This window comes from Heptranchias perlo, chromosome 9 (assembly GCF_035084215.1).
Source record: "Heptranchias perlo isolate sHepPer1 chromosome 9, sHepPer1.hap1, whole genome shotgun sequence".
NCBI classification, from domain to species: domain Eukaryota; kingdom Metazoa; phylum Chordata; class Chondrichthyes; order Hexanchiformes; family Hexanchidae; genus Heptranchias; species Heptranchias perlo.
In genome coordinates, this window is record NC_090333.1 from 76,824,050 (window position 1) to 76,845,900 (window position 21,851).

At 43.3% G+C, this 21,851-nt stretch overlaps 1 protein-coding gene across 2 annotated transcripts in view; it reads left to right on the forward strand.

Moving 5' to 3' along the window:
* atf6 (activating transcription factor 6) overlaps positions 1-21,851 on the forward strand; it is a 331,264-nt gene that overhangs the window by 32,404 nt on the left and 277,009 nt on the right. For both annotated transcript variants that reach the window (XM_067990768.1, XM_067990770.1), the window contains exons 4-6: positions 5,891-5,973; positions 8,763-8,892; positions 14,301-14,483. In XM_067990768.1, the coding sequence (XP_067846869.1) occupies positions 5,891-5,973; positions 8,763-8,892; positions 14,301-14,483 (396 nt within the window). The remainder of the gene's footprint in view (positions 1-5,890; positions 5,974-8,762; positions 8,893-14,300; positions 14,484-21,851) is intronic.

A 21,851-nucleotide genomic window follows, 5' to 3' on the forward strand; every position in this document is an offset into this window, starting at 1 on the left:
CTTAAGGGAGTGGAAATGAGGGCCGTACCAGGAGTAATGACCAGGGAGAGAGAGAATAATGGTTTTAATGGGGACAAGGGCATTGAAAGTGAGAGTGTGATTGAGCAGATCGGGAGCTGCAGAAATGTCGTGGTGAATAGAGGGCCAAAGGCTAGATAGTTGGGAATTTTTTAAGTGCTGCTGCAGGTGACTTGGGGGAGAGTTTTTTCCCTGCAGGATACAGAAGGAAGTGGGATTGGGAGGGGAATGTGGGTGGAGAGGGATACAAGGAAGTGATCAGAGATGGCCTTATCTGTGATTGACACGAGGGGAGTAGACAGGCCACGTGAGATGGCAAGGTGGAGGGAGTGGCTGTGATTATGGGTAGGGGAGTTTATATGGAGGGAGAAATTAAGGGAGTAGAGAGGGCAGGATGAGTTGAGATGGAGTTTGAAATCACTGAGGATGACAAGTCGCTGAGGGAGAAAAGCGGTTTCTCGGTGAGAAACTTGGTGTGGTAATTGGGTTGGCGGGAGAGAAAGAGGATTTTAAAGGAGAGGCGCGAGGGTGGAACAAGGTGAGCTGCTGAAAGGAGGAGAAGGTGCCAGAGGAGAAGAGGGACAGACCGAAGTGTGATAAGGGCCACACTGCCACTGTGGCAGTCTGGGCGGGGAAAGTGGTGGAAGATATAGCCAGGCGGGGAGGCTTCAGTAAGGGGAAAGGTGTCATCACCCGTCAGCCAGGTTTCCGTCAAGGCCATGATATCAATGCAATCATCCACAATAAAGGCCTTGTTCACAAGTGAACGGACATTCTGGAAGAAGATGCGGAGAGGGGAGGTTATAGCTGATCCACTGGCAGAGTGCACAGGGTCAGCGCTGCGAGGGGTGAGTGGGACGGGAAGGAGATTGGCAGATTAGCCCCCAGCCAGTGCGCTGGATGGGAAAGTCGGTGGAGCATTTGGGGTTGCTGCTCGTAAGGAGGCAGCGACGAGTGTGTCAGTGGGCCCTTCAGAGGATGTCGAGAGGCACAGAGGGAAGCTGTAGGTTTATCTCAGAGAATTAAGCCTGGGACGGCGGCAGGAGAGTAGGAAAGTGGAAGAGTGCTCAAGATTTGGGGTAGAGATTTGGACGAGCAAAGTACCCGAGAGGGAAGAAATGAAAGGAGACGTGATGACAGGAAAGAGGGGTCTTGGAGGGCTCGAGAAAAGAAACAAAAACAAAAAATCGAAGTGATGGTCTCGGGTCTACAGCAGCAGTCAAAATGCGGCTGCAAGTGGACACAGGGAAACTCAAGCTACGTAGGCAAGGTTACATAGCAAGATTAGCAAAAGTAAACGTGGGTCTTTTAGAGGCAGAGACAGAAGAAATTATAATGGGGAATAAGGAAATGGCAGCGACGTTAAACAAATATCTTGTACCTGTCTATGTAGGAGAAGACACAAAAAACATGCCTGAAATAGTAGGAAACCAAGGGTCCAGTGAGACTGAGGAACTTAAAGTAATTTAAGATTGGTAAAGAAAAAGTACTGGAGAAGTTGACGAGACTAAAAGCCGACAAATCCCCTGCACCTGATAGGGTTCGAAAAGAGGTGGCTGCAGAGATAGTGGATGCATTGGTTTTGATCTTCCAGAATTCCTTACATTGTAGAACGGTCCCTGTGGATTGGAAAGTAGCAAATGTAACCCCACTTTTCAAGAAAGGAGGGTGAGAGAAAACAGGGAACTACAGGCCAGTTAGCCTAACATCAGTAGTAGGGAAAATGCTTGAATCTATTATTAAGGACCTATTAACAGGACACTTAGAAAATCATGATATGATCAGGCAGAGTCGACGTGGTTTTATGGAAGGGAAATTGTGTGTGACAAATTGATTAGAGTTTTTTGAGGGTGTAACTAGCAGGGTAGATAAGAGGGAACTGGTGGATGTAGTATATTTGGATTTTCAAAAGGCATTCGATAAAGTGCCACACAGGAGGTTGTTACACAAGATTAGGGCTCATGGGGTTGGGGGTAATATTAGCATGGATAGAGGATTGGTTAACGGACAGAAAACAGAGTCGGGATAAACGGGTCATTTTCAGGTTGATAGGCTGTAACTAGTGGGGTGCCACAAGGATCAGTGCTTGGGCCTCAGCTGTTTACAATCTATATTAATGGCTTAGAAGAAGGGACCGAGTGTAATGTATCCAAGTTTGCTGACAGTACAAAGCTAGGTGGGAAAGTAAGCTGTGAGGAGGATGCAAAGAGGCTGCCAAGAGATATAATCAGGTTAAGTGAGTGGGCAAGAAGGTAGCAGATGGAGTATAATGTGGGGAAATGTGAGGTTATCCACTTGGCTAGGAAGAATAGTAAAGCAGAATTGTTTTAAAAGTTGGGAGACTAAGAAATGTTGGTATTCAGAGGGATTTGGGTGTCCTTGTACATGAATCACAGAAAGTTAACATGCAGGTACAGCAAGTAGTTAGAAAGGCAAATGGTATGTTAGCCTTTATTGTAAGGAGGTTGGAGTACAAGAGTAAGAAGGTCTTGCTGCAATTATCCGGGGCTCTGGTGAGACCACACCTGGAGTACTGTGTACGGTTTTGGTGTCCTTACCTAAGGAAGGATATACTTGCCTTGGAGGTAGTGCAATGAAGGTTCACTAGATTGATTCCTGGGATGAGAGGGTTGTCCTATGAATAGAGATTGAGTAGAATGGGCCTATACTGTCTGGAGTTTCGAAGAATGAAGTGATCTCATTGAAAGGTATAAAACTCTTAGAGGGTTTGACAGGGTAGATACTGAGAGGCTGTTTCTTCTGACTGGAGAGTTTAGAACTAGAGGTCGTAGTCTCAGAATAAGGGGTTGGCCACTTAGGACTGAGATGAGGATCAGTTTCTTCACTGAGGGTTGTGAATCTTTGGAATTCTCTACCCCAGAGGGCTGTCGATGCTCAGTCGTTGAGTATGTTCAAGAAAAGTGCCAGGCAATGATCATCTCCAACAAGAGAGAGTCTAACCACCTCCCCTTGACATTCAACGGCATTACCATCGCCGAATTCCCCACCATCAACATCCTGGGGGTCTCCGTTGACCAGAAACTAAACTGGACCAGCCACATAAATACTGTGGCTACGAGAGCAGGTCAGAGGCTGGGTATTCTGCGGCGAGTGACTCACCTCCTGACTCCCCAAAGCCTTTCCACCATCTACGAGGCACAAGTCAGGAGTGTGATGGACTACTGTCCGCTTGCTTAGATGAGTGCAGCTCCAACAATACTCAAGAAGCTCGACACCATCCAGGACAAAGCAGCCCGCTTCATTGGCATCTCATCCACCTCCCTTCACCACCGGTGCACTGTGGCTGCAGTGTGTACCATCCACAGGATGCACTGCAGCAACTTGCCAAGGCTTCTTCGACAGCTAGCTCTACCACCTAGAAGGACAAGGGCAGCAGGCACATGGGAACAACGCCACCCGCACGTTTCCCTTGAAGTCACACACCATCCCGACTTGGAAGTATATCGCCGTTCCTTCATCGTCACTGGGTCAAAATCCTGGAACTCCCTTCCTAACAGCACTATGGGAGAACCTTCACCACACGGACTGCAGCAGTTCAAGAAGGAGGCTCACCACCACCTTCTCAAGGGCAATTAGGGATGGGCAATAAATGCTGGCCTCGCCGGCAATGCCCACATCCTATGTATGAATGAAAAAAAAGACTGAGATTGATAAATTTTTGGACACTAAGGGAATCAAGGGATATGGGGATCGGGTGGGAAAGTGGACTTGAGGTCGAAGATCAGCCATGATCTTATTGAATGGCGGAGCAGGCTCGAGGGGCCGTATGGTTACTCCTGTTCCTATTTCTTATGATCTTGTTAGGATAGATAAATAAGGTAATAAATAAATAAGGAATAGAGAGGAAACAGTAGGAGGGAGTCCAAAGTTAAAGCCAGATGTCTCGTGGTGGGGTAAAGTTGAAGTAGACAGGGTGGAGTCAGCTTGAAGCATCGATGAACTGATGCCCAAGTTTGGAGACAAGTGTGAAGGATGAGTGAGTCCAGAAACTGTTTTGAAGGGTAGAGTATCTGAGGATGTACTGCTGGAGATATATCTGTGGGAATGAAGAACCAGGAGGTTTGCAGAATTGATCCCTTAAAACAATGTGGTTCCTTCGCTTTCCCTATGCGGGCACGTCATAACTTCAGTAGCATTGGCACTGCTGCAGCAATGTTATCCATTCTTCACTTGACTGGTGTCCTGGAGCAGCAGCCGCCTTGTTTGCTCATGAGTCTTGGTTGCAGATCGTTTCCTGTACAAACCAGACTCGTCTGCACTATAAATCGAATCGGCAGCCAACCTGCGGATTTGAATCTCCTTGTTGTGATGGTAATACACAGGAAGGTAACACACAGTCTCAGAATTACGACAATTATGCCCCTTGACTATTTTTCCTCATGAGAATATTTACCCTTAACCATGATGCGGGGGACCAGTGACCAAAATTTCCTTGGAACCTTTCCGCTGGAAGTTTTAAGAACTGAAGGCCAACAAATGTTGGTGGTGGGCTAAGTAACTGGCCTGCACTGATATTGGTCTATGAATGTGGATGTTGCCTGCAGAACACATGTTCACATCGTGTGTGGACTGTTGACACGCGTGTGCTTACTTATGATGCTGTTTCATTAAAAGACGTGACCTGCTTTAACCCAAATTGTGCATGGAAGTTCCAGGTCAAGATCCAAGCTCGATCTGAAGTCCAGCAGCTGGAAAGCTAAATTTGGATGGAAAGCTAAATCTGGCTTATTTCACAGATAAACATGGATGTGGTTAATTGGAGGGCAGGTAATGGGAGCTCGACTGTATTTCAAGTGTGGCCATCAGCTGAAAAGTGAAAAAGACCTTGTACAACTGAAGCTGCTTTTATATTGGGTTCAGAGGGGTCCTCGGGCTGCTGGCCCCCTACACATGGGTCTCCCACAGTCCAAAATAAACATTTGTGGATGGGAAGACCGAGTGAAAGAATATAAAAGTAGCTTTGGAAGCTGCGGTTGCCTAAGATTTGATTGGCAATTATGCGCATGACCCTTTCTTTCTGCTTGCAAGGATTCTCAATTGGGGTTGTGACTCAAAAATGGCTTAATTCAATGCACCAGACTTTTAAGCAAGAAAGACTTGCATTTGTGTAGAGAGCTTCATGACCCCAGAGCGTCCAAAAGCACGTTATAGCCAATGAAGTGCTTTTGAAGTGTGGTTACTGTTGTAATGTCGCGAAACATGGCAGCCAATTTGTAATGGCAGCCAATAAGATAAATGACCCAAGAGTTATTTTTAGTGACGTTGGCCAAGGGATAAATATTGGCCAGAACTATTCTTCAAATTCTTTGAATAGTGCCATGGGATCTTTTATTCCCCCCTGAGGGAGCAGACGGGACCTCAGTTTAACATCTGCTTTGAAAGACAGTGCAGTACTCCCTTAGTGTTGCATTTAAGCGTCAGGCTGGATTACGGGCTCAAGTCTCTGGAGTGGGGCTCGAACCCACAACCTTCTGACTCAGGTGAGCGTGCTCCCACCGAGCCGAGGCTGACACCAGTGAATGCATTGTCTACCTGACAAAGCTGCTAATTGTAGATGAGATTTACTGTATTATTTGTAACCTGCCTGGTGAGATAAGACTGTCAATATTTGTATCAGTAAATCCAAAATGTAGTGTCAGCCCTGGTCTATATTTCGATTAAATGCGCTCTGTATTAGAGAGAATAGCTGTCTCTTGGTATGCAGAACCCTGTATATTTATTATTTGTTGTTTTAGTTTTCTCGCTCTTTTGTCAGGCACAAGCAAAAAAACTTGGGTGGGATGAGTGATTTGTGAAGTTACAAACATGTTAAAGTGAATGATGAGTGGTGTGCGTTTGTCTTTCTCTGTAGATGCACAGATGAAGTCCGAGCCTCAGTCTCCAGCTTCGAGCTGTTCAGCACCTTCTCCTTCTGCAGATTCAACTTTGCAGCATGTAAGCAATTTCTCCTACGACTGACCCTAATCTTTATTAGTTTTGGCTGCCAAGAGCAGTCACAAAACCACAATATTACATTTTTGAAGTTTCCTTCCCATCTTCAATGCTTTCTTCAGGAATGCTGGCTGTAAACGGCAGTTTATGTGGTTATACCACTGAACTGTCAAACGACCTGCTATCGATGTCAGTCCTTGTAAACAATTCTCCTAAATGACGAGAAAAGAAAAACGGAGTGCCAATAATATGAAATAAAAGTGTAATGTGCGGCAGGCCAGTCTGCACATCAAAGAACAACATTGTTTTACATTTTCAGGAAAACGGCAACAGTCAGTCTGCAAAAGCTCCTTTCCCAGCACTAACCAAGACCAACTGGAAGAACAATTAGTCATAGTCAAGCATACAAATTGTCTTCGACTTCTTCAATAAAGGCAGCTCATAGGTTTAATTGCCTGAGAATAGGTTTTCCATTGGTGAAAAGAGTTGTTAAGTGCTGTATATAATCCTAATAATGTTCACCCCTACCAATTTGTCTCCTGCTGCCTTTCCATGGTGCTCACCCCCACCAATCTGCCTTCCTCTGGCTCTCCTTCCTATTTCCTCTCTAAATCTGCCCCCCCTCTCGAGTATCTGCCCTAATCGAACTCTCACTGACTCCCATTGACATTGCCCCGATCCATCTGGTTTTCCCATAATGCTCACCCCTCTCAATCTGGCTGTTCCATTTTCCTTACCAGTCTGTTTTATTTTGCCTTCTCTCCTCAATCTGTTTTCTTCAGCTGTGGTTCGGTGGGTAGCATTCTTTCCTCTGAGCCAGAAGGTTGTGGGTTAAAGCTGCACTCCAGAGACTTGAGCACATAATCTAGGCTGACACTCCAGTGCAGTACTGAGGGAGTGCTGAACTGTTGGAGGTGCTGTCTTTTGGATGCGACGTTAAACAGATGCCACGTGTGCCCTGTCAGGTGGACAGTTCCTCTGGTGCCCAATATTTATCCCTCAACCAACATCACTTAAAAACAGATTATCTGTTCATTTATGTCATTGCTGTATGCAGGAACTTGCTGTGCACAAATTGGCTGCTATGTTTTCCTACATTACAACAGTTACTACACTTCAAAAGTACCTCATTGGCTGTGAAGCGCTTTGGGATGTTCCGAGTACATGAAATGCACTTTATAAATGCAAGTTTGTTCTTTCTAAAGCTGCCTCAGTGCAGTTCATTTTTGTAATTACTCTACTTCAGTTATGGATATATTGTTATCAGTGTTGTTTGGGAAGGGAGAGGAATAGAAGGAATTTCAAGTGAGAAAATTTGTGTCTATTGGTACTTTGATTGTTCTTTTGGTCAGCTGGCTGCCTGACATGTGGAAACCCACTAACATGTAAGAAGTAAAATTGGAAAATGTTGGACAGAAACAGCAGGTCAGTCAGCAGCTGCGAAGAGAAGACAAAAAAAAGACTTGCATTTAAATTGCACCTTTCATGCCCTCAGGACGTCCGAAAGCGCTTTAAAGCCAATACTCTTGAAGTGTGGTCGCTGTCGTAATGTCGGAAGTGTGGCAGCCAATTTGCACACAAGGTTCCACAAACAGCAATGTTCATGTTTCATGTGTAATCTCTTAGCAGAACTGAAAACAGAAAGCTAAGCATTTTAGAAAGATTGAAAAAAATGGAGAGGAGAATGGAAAGAGGTTTTAAAAAAAAACGATATACTGCGATCAGAGAGGCATCTGATGGATTAGTACTAAACATCTATTGCCAGGTATGTTACTTAATTATCCCCCTCCCCAAAGGAGGAGAGGCACTGGCTGGTTGTTAGACAATTCACCTGTGTGGGTTTCAGCTCTTTCTATGTGACAGCAAACACCAGGAACTCCTCATGGGTGACATCATCACTCAGTGAAAATTGTTAGAATGCATTGCCACTCTCTTCCTAACCACAACGTGGCCCCACAACATAGCCGTGAAATGGTGGTTCCACCAGTTGGACATGTGGAGCTTCAGATGCAAATTTTTGCCTTTCCACACTCCTGTCAGGGTGGATCCAGAGCCCTGGATGCATGAGCTTGTGTCCTTCCAGCTAGCATCCATGTGGGCCAGAGGATGCCCTTATATCGCATGCTTGAGTTCTGAACCATGCATAAGAACTGTTTGGACATTTGTCCAAATCTGCACGGGATTTCGCTGTCTTTGAAGAAGGACATGGAAGACCCAAGTACTCTTTGTCCATTCTCAGCACTGTTTTCTAAGTACTGTTTCCAGCCTAAAGTCTGCATCCATCAGTACCCTCAGATACTGATAAAATCAATAGTTGGAACAGATGACCATGATTTCAGTGTTACAAGTCTTTCCGTAACCCTGCTGTCACAATCCATTGCGTCCAGCACCTGGGTGCAGCTCAATGATGGTGCAGTGCACTGAAGCACCAAGTGGTTTCATGTAGGTGATTACTCCTATTTTGTGGATCCTATCTTGTGGACTTGGGTTACTGCTTGATTCCAATACAAGTGGTGAGGCACTGTTTCCAGAGTCTTGGGATAAGGCCCTCATTGTCAAGGAATTCTAAATAATCTTTTAAAGAATGCAATACCTTTAGTATTGAAAGTAGAACTTGGATTTACTAAGTTTTTCAAAGATCCCAAAACGCTTCCCAGGCAATGAATTGCTATGAAATGGTCAGTAAGATAGTGTTATCAAAACGCACATCAGGGTAACTGTGCTTTGTAAGCACATAAAATGCCAGTAGGAATTTGTTAATATAATTACTCTAGCTTTATGTTTTTGAACAGGAAGAGTTGCTCGATACTTCATCACTTCAGTCTTCCCCAGTCTCACTATGTAGTACGACGAGCGACTGTTCTTCTCCAGCACGAGAGTTAAAAGTCAAGAGCTCACCCTCTGTAAAACCTGAGGTACCAGGTATGAATTCTGCATTTTATTTAACATTATCCCTGACAAAGGATCCCAGCTGTAGGCATCATTCATTACCTTTGGAAGTCAGGCTTGCATTTGAAAGCTGTATGGCAACTTGGACGTTATCTTGGAAGCAGTAGCTGGAAATACTGCTCACCTTGGTTTAATTTTACCCAAATGGGACCCAAATTATATTTGATATCTCGGACCCAGCTTATCACCTTCTGACAGACCTGAGCTGGTTATTGATGTGTTGGTCCTTCATGTCATATTACACTATTTCAAGAGGAGTTTTTATCAGTCTCCCTTTTCTTCAAAAAAGTGCAGATCATTAAGATTGAGTTAATTTCCTTGTGTGTGTTTCTTGTATTTCTCTACACTTTGCAGACTTGTTCAAATTGTGAGAGCGAATGTAATCATGGAGGTGACAAACTCACTGTGTCCAACAGAATTAACCTTGTCTGATGGTGTGAGCTCAGGGTGCTTGAGCAATCAGATGCCCTCAGTAATTCAGCTGCCTGATGCAATTAGTTCAGACAGTTTTAACGGACGTCTTGACTACTCTCTGTTGAAACCAAAATATTCAAAAAAGATGAAAGAAGTTTCTTGTTCTTAGACTCGTGTTAAAAGGGCAGCAGAGGTCAGACTTGCTGAATATATTTAAGGACTTTTTAAAGTCAGTACTTATTGCTGATTTTATTAAAATAAAAAGTTTTTTGGCCTGTTTTTCAGTGTTTATTTTTAGCAGCTAAAACTCAGTTTTAATTTTGAACATCACTGGACCGCAAAATAACAAGCAAAGCACTAACGAGGCACTCATGAACTAATTACAGCCCACAGTTTGTGAACATTTCACAGACATTAATTTTATGGTCCTCCTTCAATATCCTCCTTTTCCCCCTGCCAAGAATCAGGCAAAGGACCAGATCCCCACCCAGATCCTCAGTTTAAGACTGTTTAAATGATCTTGGTTTCCTATCTGCCCTGAACTGAAATTAATTCTTCTATTTTCACTCTGCCGTGCCCCCCCCCCCCCATTATAGAATCCTGGTTCCATTCCTGGATTTATACACACATTTAGGCCCCTATTGACCTGCAGCTCATGTCATAGTTACCATAGGAAGACAAATAATGCAGTGGATTTGGTACCTTTTTAGTTAATTCCTTATGGACAGGCAAATGCATTCAGAGAAAGATGGATTCTTATAATCCAATGCTCACTCAGTAAGACTGGCACACGGCTCTGAGACAGACGGCACACGTTTTACCAAGAGGCATCGTCGTCTGGATCAACTGTATTCTGCACAGTTTAGGCCTCCTCTGCTCTTGCAGAACTGAAAAACTGTCAGAAATCAATGGAGGTACCCAAAGTCTCAAAGTGGGAAGCAGATCAGGCAAAAATTGAGGGCATAATTAAGTTCTGCATTCTGATCCATTCTGCCCTGACTGCTAAATCCGTTTAAGCATTATGACCATCAGTAGCAAGAAATATGGAAAGTGACTTCACCTTCAGAATTTGACGTTGAAAGTTGGCCCTGATGTGCATACATGTTGCACTAGTGACATCATCGCGCGTGTATCAACATCTCATCAGGCAGTGTACATGATGCATTCACAATTGCATTGTTCGAGCATCTTGGGATCCATTCGGAGCTGGAGAATTTGTGCTTTTACAAAGTCAGAATCGGGAGAAGTCGTTAATTACCGATCCACCAACCTGGAAAAACACTATTTTATTGATGGAACTAGGCAAGAAAATGATTTTCAAGGTCTCCAAATATATTGGATGGAATAGATTGCAGTTTTACTGAACACCAGTTAGTTTGCTTATGTTGTTAGGTCATGATGTGTATTATAGAGATGGAAATATTGAAATATTATGAAGTATTATATGTTATATTGCAATTGTTAATGGAATTTTGCTTGGAGTAAATTAAATGAACAAACTTGATTTACAGTATCTTCAAAACTGTGTTTTTCCTCCCTATTCTGTATTGTTACTTCTTGATATATTTACAGCTGCTTGCACTTATGGAGGGAAGTGTACCAAGACTCTTGGGTGGCAGGTGGGGGGAGTGAAGAGAGAGGAGGAAACAGATGAAGAGCCTCGTCACCTTCAGCTGCTTTATCAATGACCTTCCCTCTATCACAACTCCTCCGATAACGAAGCAGCCCATGCTGGCCTAGAGCAGGACCTGGATAACCTCCAGGTCTGACTTGACAAGTGGCAGGTAACATTTGTGCCACATAAGTGTCAGGTAATGATCTTGAATGAGAGAAAGCCCAGCCATCTCCCCTTAACTTTTAACAGTACCACTGTCGCTAACTTCCCCCAGTAGTGACATAGAGAGTCATAGAGTTATACAGCACGGATAGAGGCCCTTCGGCCCATCGTGTCCGTGCCGGCCATCAAGCCCTGTCTACTCTAATCCCATATTCCAGCATTTGGTCCGTAGCCTTGTATGCTATGGCATTTCAAGTGCTCATCCAAATGCTTCTTGAATGTTGTGAGGGTTCCTGCCTCCACAACCCTTTCAGGCAGTGAGTTCCAGACTCCAACCACCCTCTGGGTGAAAAAGATCTTTCTCAAATCCCCTCTAAACCTCCCGCCTTTTACCTTGAATCTATGTCCCCTTGTTATAGAACCCTCAACGAAGGGAAAAAGCTCCTTAGTATCCATCCTATCTGTGCCCCTCATAATTTTGTACACCTCAATCATGTCCCCCCTCAGCCTCCTCTGCTCCAAGGAAAACAAACCCAATCTTCCCAGTCTCTCTTCATAGCTGAAGCGCTCCAGCCCTGGTAACATCCTGGTGAATCTCCTCTGCACCCTCTCCAAAGCGATCACATCCTTCCTGTAGTGTGGCGACCAGAACTGCACACAGTACTCCAGCTGTGGCCTAACCAGTGTTTTATACATCTTCCGGCTCACGTCTCACGGCTCACCGGAAGCTGAACTGAACAGCCATATCAACATTGTGGCCACAAACGAAGGGCAGAGACTGGGTACTGTGCAACGAGTGGTTCACCTGTTGATCTTTCAAAGCCTCCCATAGTCTGAAAGGCTCAGCTCAGAAGTGTGATGGTGTAGTCTCCACTCGCCTGGACGGGTGCAGCCGAACCAACACTCAAGCTTGACGCCAACCAGAGCAGAGCAGTTTGCTTGATTGATGCCCCTATTACTGGACTTAATATCCACCCCCTCCACCACCAATACACTGTTGCTGCAGTATGTGCATGCTACAGGAGGCACTGCCGTAATTCCCTTCCTCATGCTTTATAACACCGAGAACAGCAAGAGTAGCAATGTCATGGGAAGACCATCATTTCCAAATTCCCCTCCAAGCTGCATACCATCCTGACTTGAGAATAAATCCCTGTTCCTTCATCTTTGGGTCAAATTCCTGGAATTCCCTACCTAACACCATTGTAGGACCCCAAGGATTGCAACCATTCAAGAAGGCGGCCTACTCTCTCCTCACTACAACTAGGGATGGGAAATAAATGCAGCCTTGCCAATGTCACCCACATCCTCAGAAGATGTATGTTTTTCTTAAAAAGCCGGCACAGAATTGTGGGAGGCTGTTTGGAGGAGAGGGAGAACAAGGCAGAGGGGATTTGGAAGAAAATTGAAGAGTTTAAAATGTGAGGGCAGAATGTTCTGCTACCAATGCTGCAATGGAGGGAGGATAAATGTGAAACAGGTGAGAGTTGGACCAGCAGATATTGTGGAACTGGGATTAGCTGGAGGTGCTTGCAGAGGTCGGGTGCAGCAAATCCACTTTGGGATCTTTTATAGCAGGACAAGGATTTTCAAATCAATGTGCATGGAGATCCAGTGGAGATTAGTGAGAATATAGCCTGCTATCAGGCTCCATATGCGGGCTTTCAACACTGAGTGACACTTAGTACGGGATAGGAAGCAAGTGGGTGAAATTATAGCCGAGTTTGTGCAGAATGGAACTTGAGAGGCTGGTGAGGAGAGGAGATGGAGATTTTAGGGCTTGAGATGACCGATGTCGATGAAAGTTTTAGTAACTGTGAGGTTGATGCAAAAGTGGGCGATGTTGCGGAGGTGGAATTGGTGTTGGTAATGCATGGAATACAAGGTTTAATGTTCATCTCAGCACCAAACAGAACACCAAAGTTGGGCATGTTAGGGTTCAGCCTGAGTGAGCAGCAGGGAAGGGGAATGGAATTGGAAGCTGAGTTTGCAGCTTTTGACAGAAGCCAGACTGGATGCCTTCTGTCTCGTCACCGTTGAGCTGTAAAGGTTATGCTTTATTCATCATGTATTGTCGAACAGGCAGCGTAACAGTACGAAGAAAGTCGTGGAATTGATGGTGATGAAAGAGAACAAGCTGGATGTCGAGAGCATGCATGCAGAGCCTGATAGCAAGCTTCAAGATCATGTCACTGAGAGAAAGCATGTAGCCAAGGAAAAAGGGGGAGGGGGTGCCCCAGAAGCATATGCAAAAGGCTACAATAAAGAAGAGGAAACTGCAATTTAAAAAGCTTAGCCACGTCATTGTGGATGATATGGATGGGGTCATGTAGTTTTTAAGTATATTTTAACACTGCTGTCATTTTAGCAATAACCAGTATTGGAAACAATCTTGATCCACCTGTTGTGGTTGCACAAGATGCTTCTACAGTCTAGACTAGAACGGTCACTTGTTGAAATGCCAATAGTTTTTCCTGCTGACTGGTTATAGCTGACCTTATACAGTATGAATTAACAGATGTAACTAACAATATATTTTCTTAAATGTTGCACTCCCAATATGCTAACCAATAGGACAGCAATGATTATATTGATTTTAAGAAATTGAGAAAATATGCCTGGTTTGGGGAGGAAGAAAATTGAACATTTTAACAGCAAAAAAGTTTAAAGCTGAGGGATATGTTTGGCAGCTGCCTGTGCTCGGCACTGAAATGTCCCACACATGGTCCCAATTTCTCCACTGCTATAAAACATGCAACATTTTACAAAATTGCCTCTGCAAATGTCTGGATTGAATTTTAGTTCTTGATGGACAATTTGATTAATTTCTATTTTTTTTAATAAAATTGAAAATTTTAATAACCTTTCTATTTATTTGTATGGATGTGTGTGTAAATGTAAAATATTTTATAAATATATTTTTAAAACTTAATTCTGTTTCCTATTTGGCATGTGTTTCGTGGGGTGTCTTCTAAATTATGATAAAGGTGAAATTGTTAGCATTCACAAAGAGAGATTAAATGGATTTTTTAGCCTTGCATTTGCACATGAAGCCAAAGAGTTCTGTGTGTTTTGTAATTAACTTGCTGGAGTTCTGCTTTAGCATTGTACTTGTAAAATCTTTTTATAGTTTTAATAACTATTCTTATGTTTATTTGTAATTAGAAGCATGTTTGTTCCTTTGTTACAGTGAATGTCACTTCGAATGTATTGAAACAGAAGCCAATCCAACCAAAGCCCATCCTCATTCCAGCTTTACCCGTCTCACAGCCCAGTCCGGGGCTAACTGGGAAAACAATTATAATCCAACCAGTTCAAACTGTGCTGTCTGTCCTAAAACAGCAGCCAATAAAAATCCGCCCAGCTCCAGCTGGTGAGTACTTTGTGGTTTAAAATATTAAGTGGATCCTCTTTATGGCGTCCTTTGTGTTAATTACTGTATGCGTCAGCAATATCTCTCCTTCCTGACACACAAACTTCTCTACAAAATGGCCATGATCACCCCTTGAAGGCTGTTGCCAAGTTTTTCCTGGCACAGCTCTGTCCAGGGTATCCTGCAGATGACACGGACATAGGGGTAGTTCAAACACAATATAAAACATAGCAACAAATGTCTCTCTGAGGAAGGCACTGAGAGGGCAACCAAGATTACTAGAAAAGTATCTTTGAACAGGTTTAACTTAATACCTTTACCTTTCAGCGGATCATGGTCATAGGTTCCAGAGCTGTAAGTCTTTGACACCTGTCCCTGAAACAAATCAATTTTATAAGATACACTGGGAATGGAAGCATTTCCTGTCTGGTGCCCCAGCTGGACATGCTATCTTTTTCCAAGTTTTTCTCCCAACTTGATCATGAATGTCTAGCCCCTTGATCATGACTCCAAGCAGATGGATGCCCACAGACATGGACTTGCTTGCAACAGTCTAATCAAATGAGAATAACCTGTCAATAAGCATACTTGGAGGTGAGCTTGTTAATCAGAGAGAGGTAGTCATTTACCATAAGTGCAAATGGGATTGTTAAGCTATTACTGCCTCTCATTGGAGAACAGAGGCACATAACTTCACAAAAAGCACATGGGAACAGTGGCACATGGGAACAGCGCCACCTGCACGTTCCCCTCCAAGTCACACACCATCCCGACTTGGAAATATATCGCCGTTCCTTCATCGTCGCTGGGTCAAAATCCTGGAACTCCCTTCCTAACAGCACTGTGGGAGAACCTTCACCACACGGACTGCAGCGGTTCAAGAAGGCGGCTCACCACCACCTTCTCAAGGGCGATTAGGGAGGGGCAATAAATGCTGGCCTCGCCATGATGCCCACGTCCCACAAACGAATTTAAAAAAAAAACAAGGCTCTGCCACCCCAGATCAAAACCGTTATTTTGCAGTCGGCATGTTACTTACACGCCTCCAATTCTTTCTCAGCAGGTCCAACGTGAAAATATTAATTGTTTCTATCGATCGAGTTAATGGGCTGAGCAGCTCCTTCTCATTCTGGGGAGTTGCTAACTCGGCCAGGCCTGAAAGCGAGAATATTGGAAATTCTGTCTAGCGTGGTGCCCTCTTAATGATTTTGACGGTCACAGACCGCAACTTCTGTTTACTACCGCAGTGAAAGATTTGTGTACGTTACACAAATCAGCAATCTGAACAATGAGCCAAAGACACTTGACCTGATTAGGTTCTGGTTGCCAGCAACTCCATGAACAGAGGCAGGCTGGATAGTGAGGCCATCGAGAGGGTACAAAAGAGGATCCCCGAGCTAATACCAAAGATGATGGTTTCCGTGATGAGGGAAGGCTGGAACAGAGAAGGTTAAGAGGAGATTTAATAGCCGTGTCCAAAATTATATTCTGATAAAAAGACTTGGGAGAATCTATTTCCACTGGTTGATGAGTCAGCAACAGGCAATGGTGTGCCCAGGATTAACAAGTAGCCCCTCATCACCATATGTAAGACATGGAGACCATGGAGGATGTACACCAGTCTCTCCCAAAAAGTAAAATACCATATGAAAAGACCAAGTTAACCGAAACACAGATATCAAAAAAAAAGCAGGATATTGAATCAGCACAATACTTAATAACAATTTTGGTATCAGTCTGTAACTGATTAAAATACTGTTTCTAGCAATCACTCCCTGTACCATTCAATAAACATCAGGGGCTTTAGATAAAACAGTCTTGTTGTAGACCTTTACAAGTAAAGCTGTACATGAACAATGCAGACCTCACTGCACCACAGATTTCCAACCAGAATTAATAGTGGAGAACTTCCCAGTTTTAATCAGTCGATGCTGCCACTCGCCCAAGACGAAAGACGCAACAGTGTGAAGTGTTGCATAGAATGCTAATGAACAGCCACTTGCGTATCATCTGGTTTCAGAGCACCTGTTAATGTCTTGATCAAGTAAAATTTAATCTTAGCTTTCACAACATAGCTGTGTAACCTGACGAATTCTCAGGTCCATCAGGTTGGCTTGGTCTCGTAGACAATTGATTTCTACATCTGTTTGAAATCAGTTAAGAGAAGAAGGCTGCCACTTGAAATATTTCCGTAATTGTACGAGATAAAACCACTGGAAATTTCCCCATTCTGTCACAAGTGGATTACACAAGTAGGTCACTGTGGTGTGCATCCCTTATGATCTCTGAGAAGTAGAACCATAACAGTACTTGGGCGGGGGGGAAGGGGGAAAGAAACTGGAATTGAATTTAAGGATGTACCACTAGAAGCAGCTGGTGTTAATTCTAACAGTTGTGTCGGTGAGCACATATCTGGCTGAAGGAGGAAGACTCCGACTGGTTGATTTAAAAAAAAAATGCCTCTCTGATTGTCGAGCACAGAAACAGGAGTAGGACATTCAGTCCTCCGAGCCTGTTCAGTTGTTCAATTGGATCATGGCTGGTCTGTACCTCAACTCCATTTACCCATCTTTGCTCCATATCCCTTGATAACCGTACCTAACAAAAATCTATCTATTTCAATTGACACAGCATCCACACCCTTTTGGGGGAGAGTGTGTGGGAAAAATTGCTACCTGATTTCACCCCCAAATAGCCCAGCTCTAATTTTTAAAATTGTATCCACTTAAGAACGTAAGAAATAGGAGTAGGCCATATGGTCCCTTGAGCCTGCATTGCCATTCAGTAAGATCATGGCTAATCTTCGAACTCAACTCCACTTTCCCGCCTGATCCCCATATCCCTTGATTCCCTTAAGAGTGCAAAAGCTTATCGATCTTAGCCATGAATATACTCCATGACTGAGCATCTACAGCCCGTTGGGGTAGAGAATTCTAGATTCACAAACCTCAGAGAAGAAATTTCTCCTCCTCGGTCTTAAATGGCTGACCCCCTTATCCTGAGACGATGCGCCCTGGTTCCAGACTCTCGAAACATGGACAACAGCCTCTCAGCATTTACCCTGTCAAGCCCTTTTCAGAATCTTACATGTTTCAATGAGATCACCTCTCATTCTTCTAAACTCCAGATCTACTCAATCTTTCCTCATAGGACCACCCTCTCATCCCAGGAATCAATCTAGTGAATCTTCATTGCACCGCCTCTAAGGCAAGTATAGCCTTCCTTAGGTGAGGAGACCAAAACTGTACACAGTACTCCAAGTATGGTCTCACCAAAGCCCTGTAAAATTGCAGCAAGGCTTCCTTACTGTTGTACTCCAACCCCCCTTGCAATAAAGGCCAACATACTATTTGCCTTCCGAATTGCTTGCTGTACCTGCAAGTTAACTTTCTGTGCTTTGTGTACGAGGACGCCCAAATCTCCACACCAACATTTAATAGTTTCTCACCATTTAAAAAAATATTCTGTTCTTCTGACCAAAGTGAATAACCTCACATTTCCCCATATTATACTCCATCTGCCACCTTCTTGCCCACACACTTAACCTGTCTATATCCCTTTGCAGACTCTGCCCTACTCACAGCTTACTTTCCCGCCTAGCTTAGTATCGTGAACGAACTTGGATACATTACACTCGGTCCCTTCATCTAAGTCATTAATATAGATTGTAAACAGCTCAGGCCCCAGCATTGATCCTTGCGGCACCCCACTGGTTACAGCCTGCCAACCTGAAAATGACCTGTTTATTCCTGCTCTCTGTTTTCTGTCCGTTAACCAATCCTCTATCCATGATGATATATTACCACCAACCCCATGAGCCCTTGTGTAACAACCTTTTGTGTGGCACCTTATCGAATGCCTTTTGAAAATCCAAATATACTACATTTCTTTTATCTACCTTGCGAGTTACATCCTCAAAAAAAAAAACTGGAATAGCTTTGTCAAACACGATTTCCCCCTGCATAAAACTGTGTTGACTCTGCCTAATCAGATTATGATTTTCGAAATGCCCCGTTACCCTGTCCTGAATAATAGATTCCAGCATTTCCTGACTACTGATGTCAGGCTAACTGGCCTATAGTTGCCTGTTTTCTCTCTCCCTCCTTTCTTGATTAGCGGTGTTAAATTTGCTACCTTCCAATCCATTGGGACAATTGTAGAATCTAGGGAATTTTGGAAGATCACAACCAATGCATCCACTATCTCTGCAGCCACCTCTTTAAGAACCCTATTCTGTAGGCCATCTGGGCTTGGGGATTTGTCGGCTTTTAGTTCCATTAATTTCTGCAGTACTTTTTCGTTACTGATATTAATTACTTTAAGTACCTCACTCTCGTTAGACCTTTGGTTCCCCACTATGTTTTTGGGCATGTTTTTTGTGTCCTCCACTGTGAGGACAGATATAAAATATTTGTTTAACGTCTCTGCCATATCCTTATTTCCCATTATAATTTCTCCTGTCTCAGCCTTCAAGTGACCAACGTTTACTTTTGCTAGTCTCTTCCTTTTTACATGCTTGTAGAAGCTCTTACAATCTGTTTTTATATTTCTTGCTAGTTTACTCTCATTCTATTTTCCCCCTCTTTTTATCAATTTTTTGGTCATCCTTTGCTGGCTTCTGTAACTCTAACAATTCTCAGGCTTACTACTCTTGGCAACATTATATGCCTCTTCTTTTAAACGAATATTATCCTTAACTTCTTCAGTTAGCTATGGATGGATCACTTTTCCTGTGGAGTTTTTATTTCTCAGTGGAATGTATATTCGATGAGAATTCTGAAATATTTCTTTAAATGTTCGCCATTGTTTGTTTATCTACTGTCATATTTTTAATCTAACTTCCTAATCTACTTTAGCCAACTCGCCCTTCATACCTATGTAATTGGCTTTGTTTAAGTTTAAGACTCCAGTTTCTGATTTATGTCACTCTTGAATTCAATGTGAAATGTTATCATAGTATGATCACTCTGCCCCAGAGTATCTCTTACTATGAGATTACTGATGAACCCTGTCTCATTCCACAAGACAAGATCTAAAATAGCCTGTTCCCTGGTTGGTTCCATGACGTATTGTTCTAGGAAACTGTCTCAAATGCATTCCATGAACTCATCCTCCAAACTACTTTTGCCAATTCGATTTGCCCAATCTATATGAAGATTAAAGTCCCCCACGATTATTGTATTACCTTTGTTACAAAGTCCTATTATTTCTTGATTAATACTATGTCCAACAGTACAACTACTGTTGGGAGCCTATTAGCTATTCCCACCAGTGTTTTCTGTCCCTGAGCACAGGCCAAATCTAAACCACTACCTAACCTAAGGGGTGTGACTGTTTCCTGGATCCAAGTGTCTTGTTAACTCTCCCCTTCCCTGATGCATCGCAATGTCTACAGCTTGGACTCCAGCTCAACAGCTCTGAGCCGAAGTTCCTCGAGTTGCAGACACTTACTGCAGATGTGGTTGCTCGGGATCTCACTGGTCTCCACCAACTCCCATATGCTGCAGTTACTTATTCTGGATTTCCCCACCAGCAGAAATAGTTTCTTTGCATTTACTCTATCAAAATCCTTTATCATTTTAAACACCTTAATTAGATCACCCCTCAACTTTCTAAACTCGCTTAGTTAGTGTCTTAACTCTGGACAAGATTGAACACATTTTCACTTTTTTAGAAAGAAAATATCAATCAGGGCAGTGTTAAAATCTACAAGTTGGATTTCATGTTGCTTTATAACTTGACCTGGAAAATTGGAATTGGTCCAGTACTGCTAAGCTTATGATTTGTTGAAGATTTTATTCATTTTGCATTACTGCTTAATGCGTCCAATTCATGGATATTGAGGGCGGAAACTCGTCTCTTTCCCTCTGACTTTGACTTAGTTACACACTGTCTCTCATCCCTGTGTATACAGGTCCATTTACACTGTAGTTCAAAATCAATGAATCATTAACTCAGTCACCAGTGTTGGCAATGCCGTGGGTGGCAATTACCACCAAACTTTCCCAAATTGAAATAGAATGCCCACAGAAGCATCATCACCAATGTTTATTGAGTGGAACAGGTGCAGTGTGTTACTGTCACGTGCTGAGTCGACCCAGGACACTCGCTGCTCACCTGAAAATTGACTGTTGGTGGTTTATTTAAAGTGAGATCCTGCAGTGGCAATCCTTTTCCAGTAGGAGGTGTGCATGTACCAAAAATATTTCCTAACACTCTTCTCAAATTATTATTCTGTGACAGAAATCCACTTAAAAATGTTAGGATGGAAAGATGTGATATTGCTTCCAGGGATTTATCCTGCCTTCTGTTTACTCTTTCCCTCTTTCATGCTTGAAAGTACAGATAAGTCGATGATTTCCCTTGTTCTGATGGTTGTGATTTACCCCGGGGTACAGTTCCCCAGGTACCAGCAGTCCCTGTGGTACTTGGTGTGTGAGCCTAAACAATGAGTGCCATTAGTCCGTGACAGGCATCACAGCCAAGCCAGATGCTGTCTTCACCTCATGTCCACAGACAAGCACTTGCTCTAAGACTAGTGATCAGGATGACTAACCCCAGGCTCGTTTTTGTGTGCCTTTACCCACCGTGCCTACTGAGGAGCCTGTCATTCAGTGTTTAAATGCTGATTGCTGGTTCCAGCTTGGTTTCAATGATTCAATTCTATCTTGTCTGGCTAAATGTTGGTCATTTCAGTAAGGAGTGATGCAGTAATTTGCAAAGTGATGTGATCAGTTGGTACCTTGAGTGCAGTCTCCTGATGAGTTCTGCTGCTAAAAATATTCCTGTTAATTGAGGAACTTTAATTTCCTTCATTTCTCTTAGTTGAACGAAACCCAATCTTTGGAAATTGTGTCTAGTCTGAGATGACATTTCCATTTACACCATCAAAAAGAGCTCTTGCACTAATTAGACTCTCAATATGGTAGATATTATGAATATGTTTGCATCAGTTGGGTTTCGTGCTTGGTTTGGAGAGCAGTAGGAGGAACTGAGAAGCTAAATCAAGACTGTACAGATTGCTTCTTAAACCATGTCATGGTCTGCAGTCAGAATTATATAAAAACAAATGTACTTGAGATTGAGTTTCTGCAGCAAGTCCTGATCTGAGAATACTTCCTATTTTTGATATGATGACCACATCAACATCTGAAGCCCTTAGATTTAGATCTAGGGGAGGTGCAAATTACTTTAGTATAGGTTTGCCTTTCTAGGTTGTACCTGGTGGCGAAGAATCATCATTCAGATCATAGAATCATGGAATGATACAGCACAAAAGGAGACCATTTGGCCCATCATGCCTGTGCTGGCTCTTTGAAAGAGCTATCCAATTAGTCCTATTCCCCTGCTCTTTCCCCATAGCTCTGC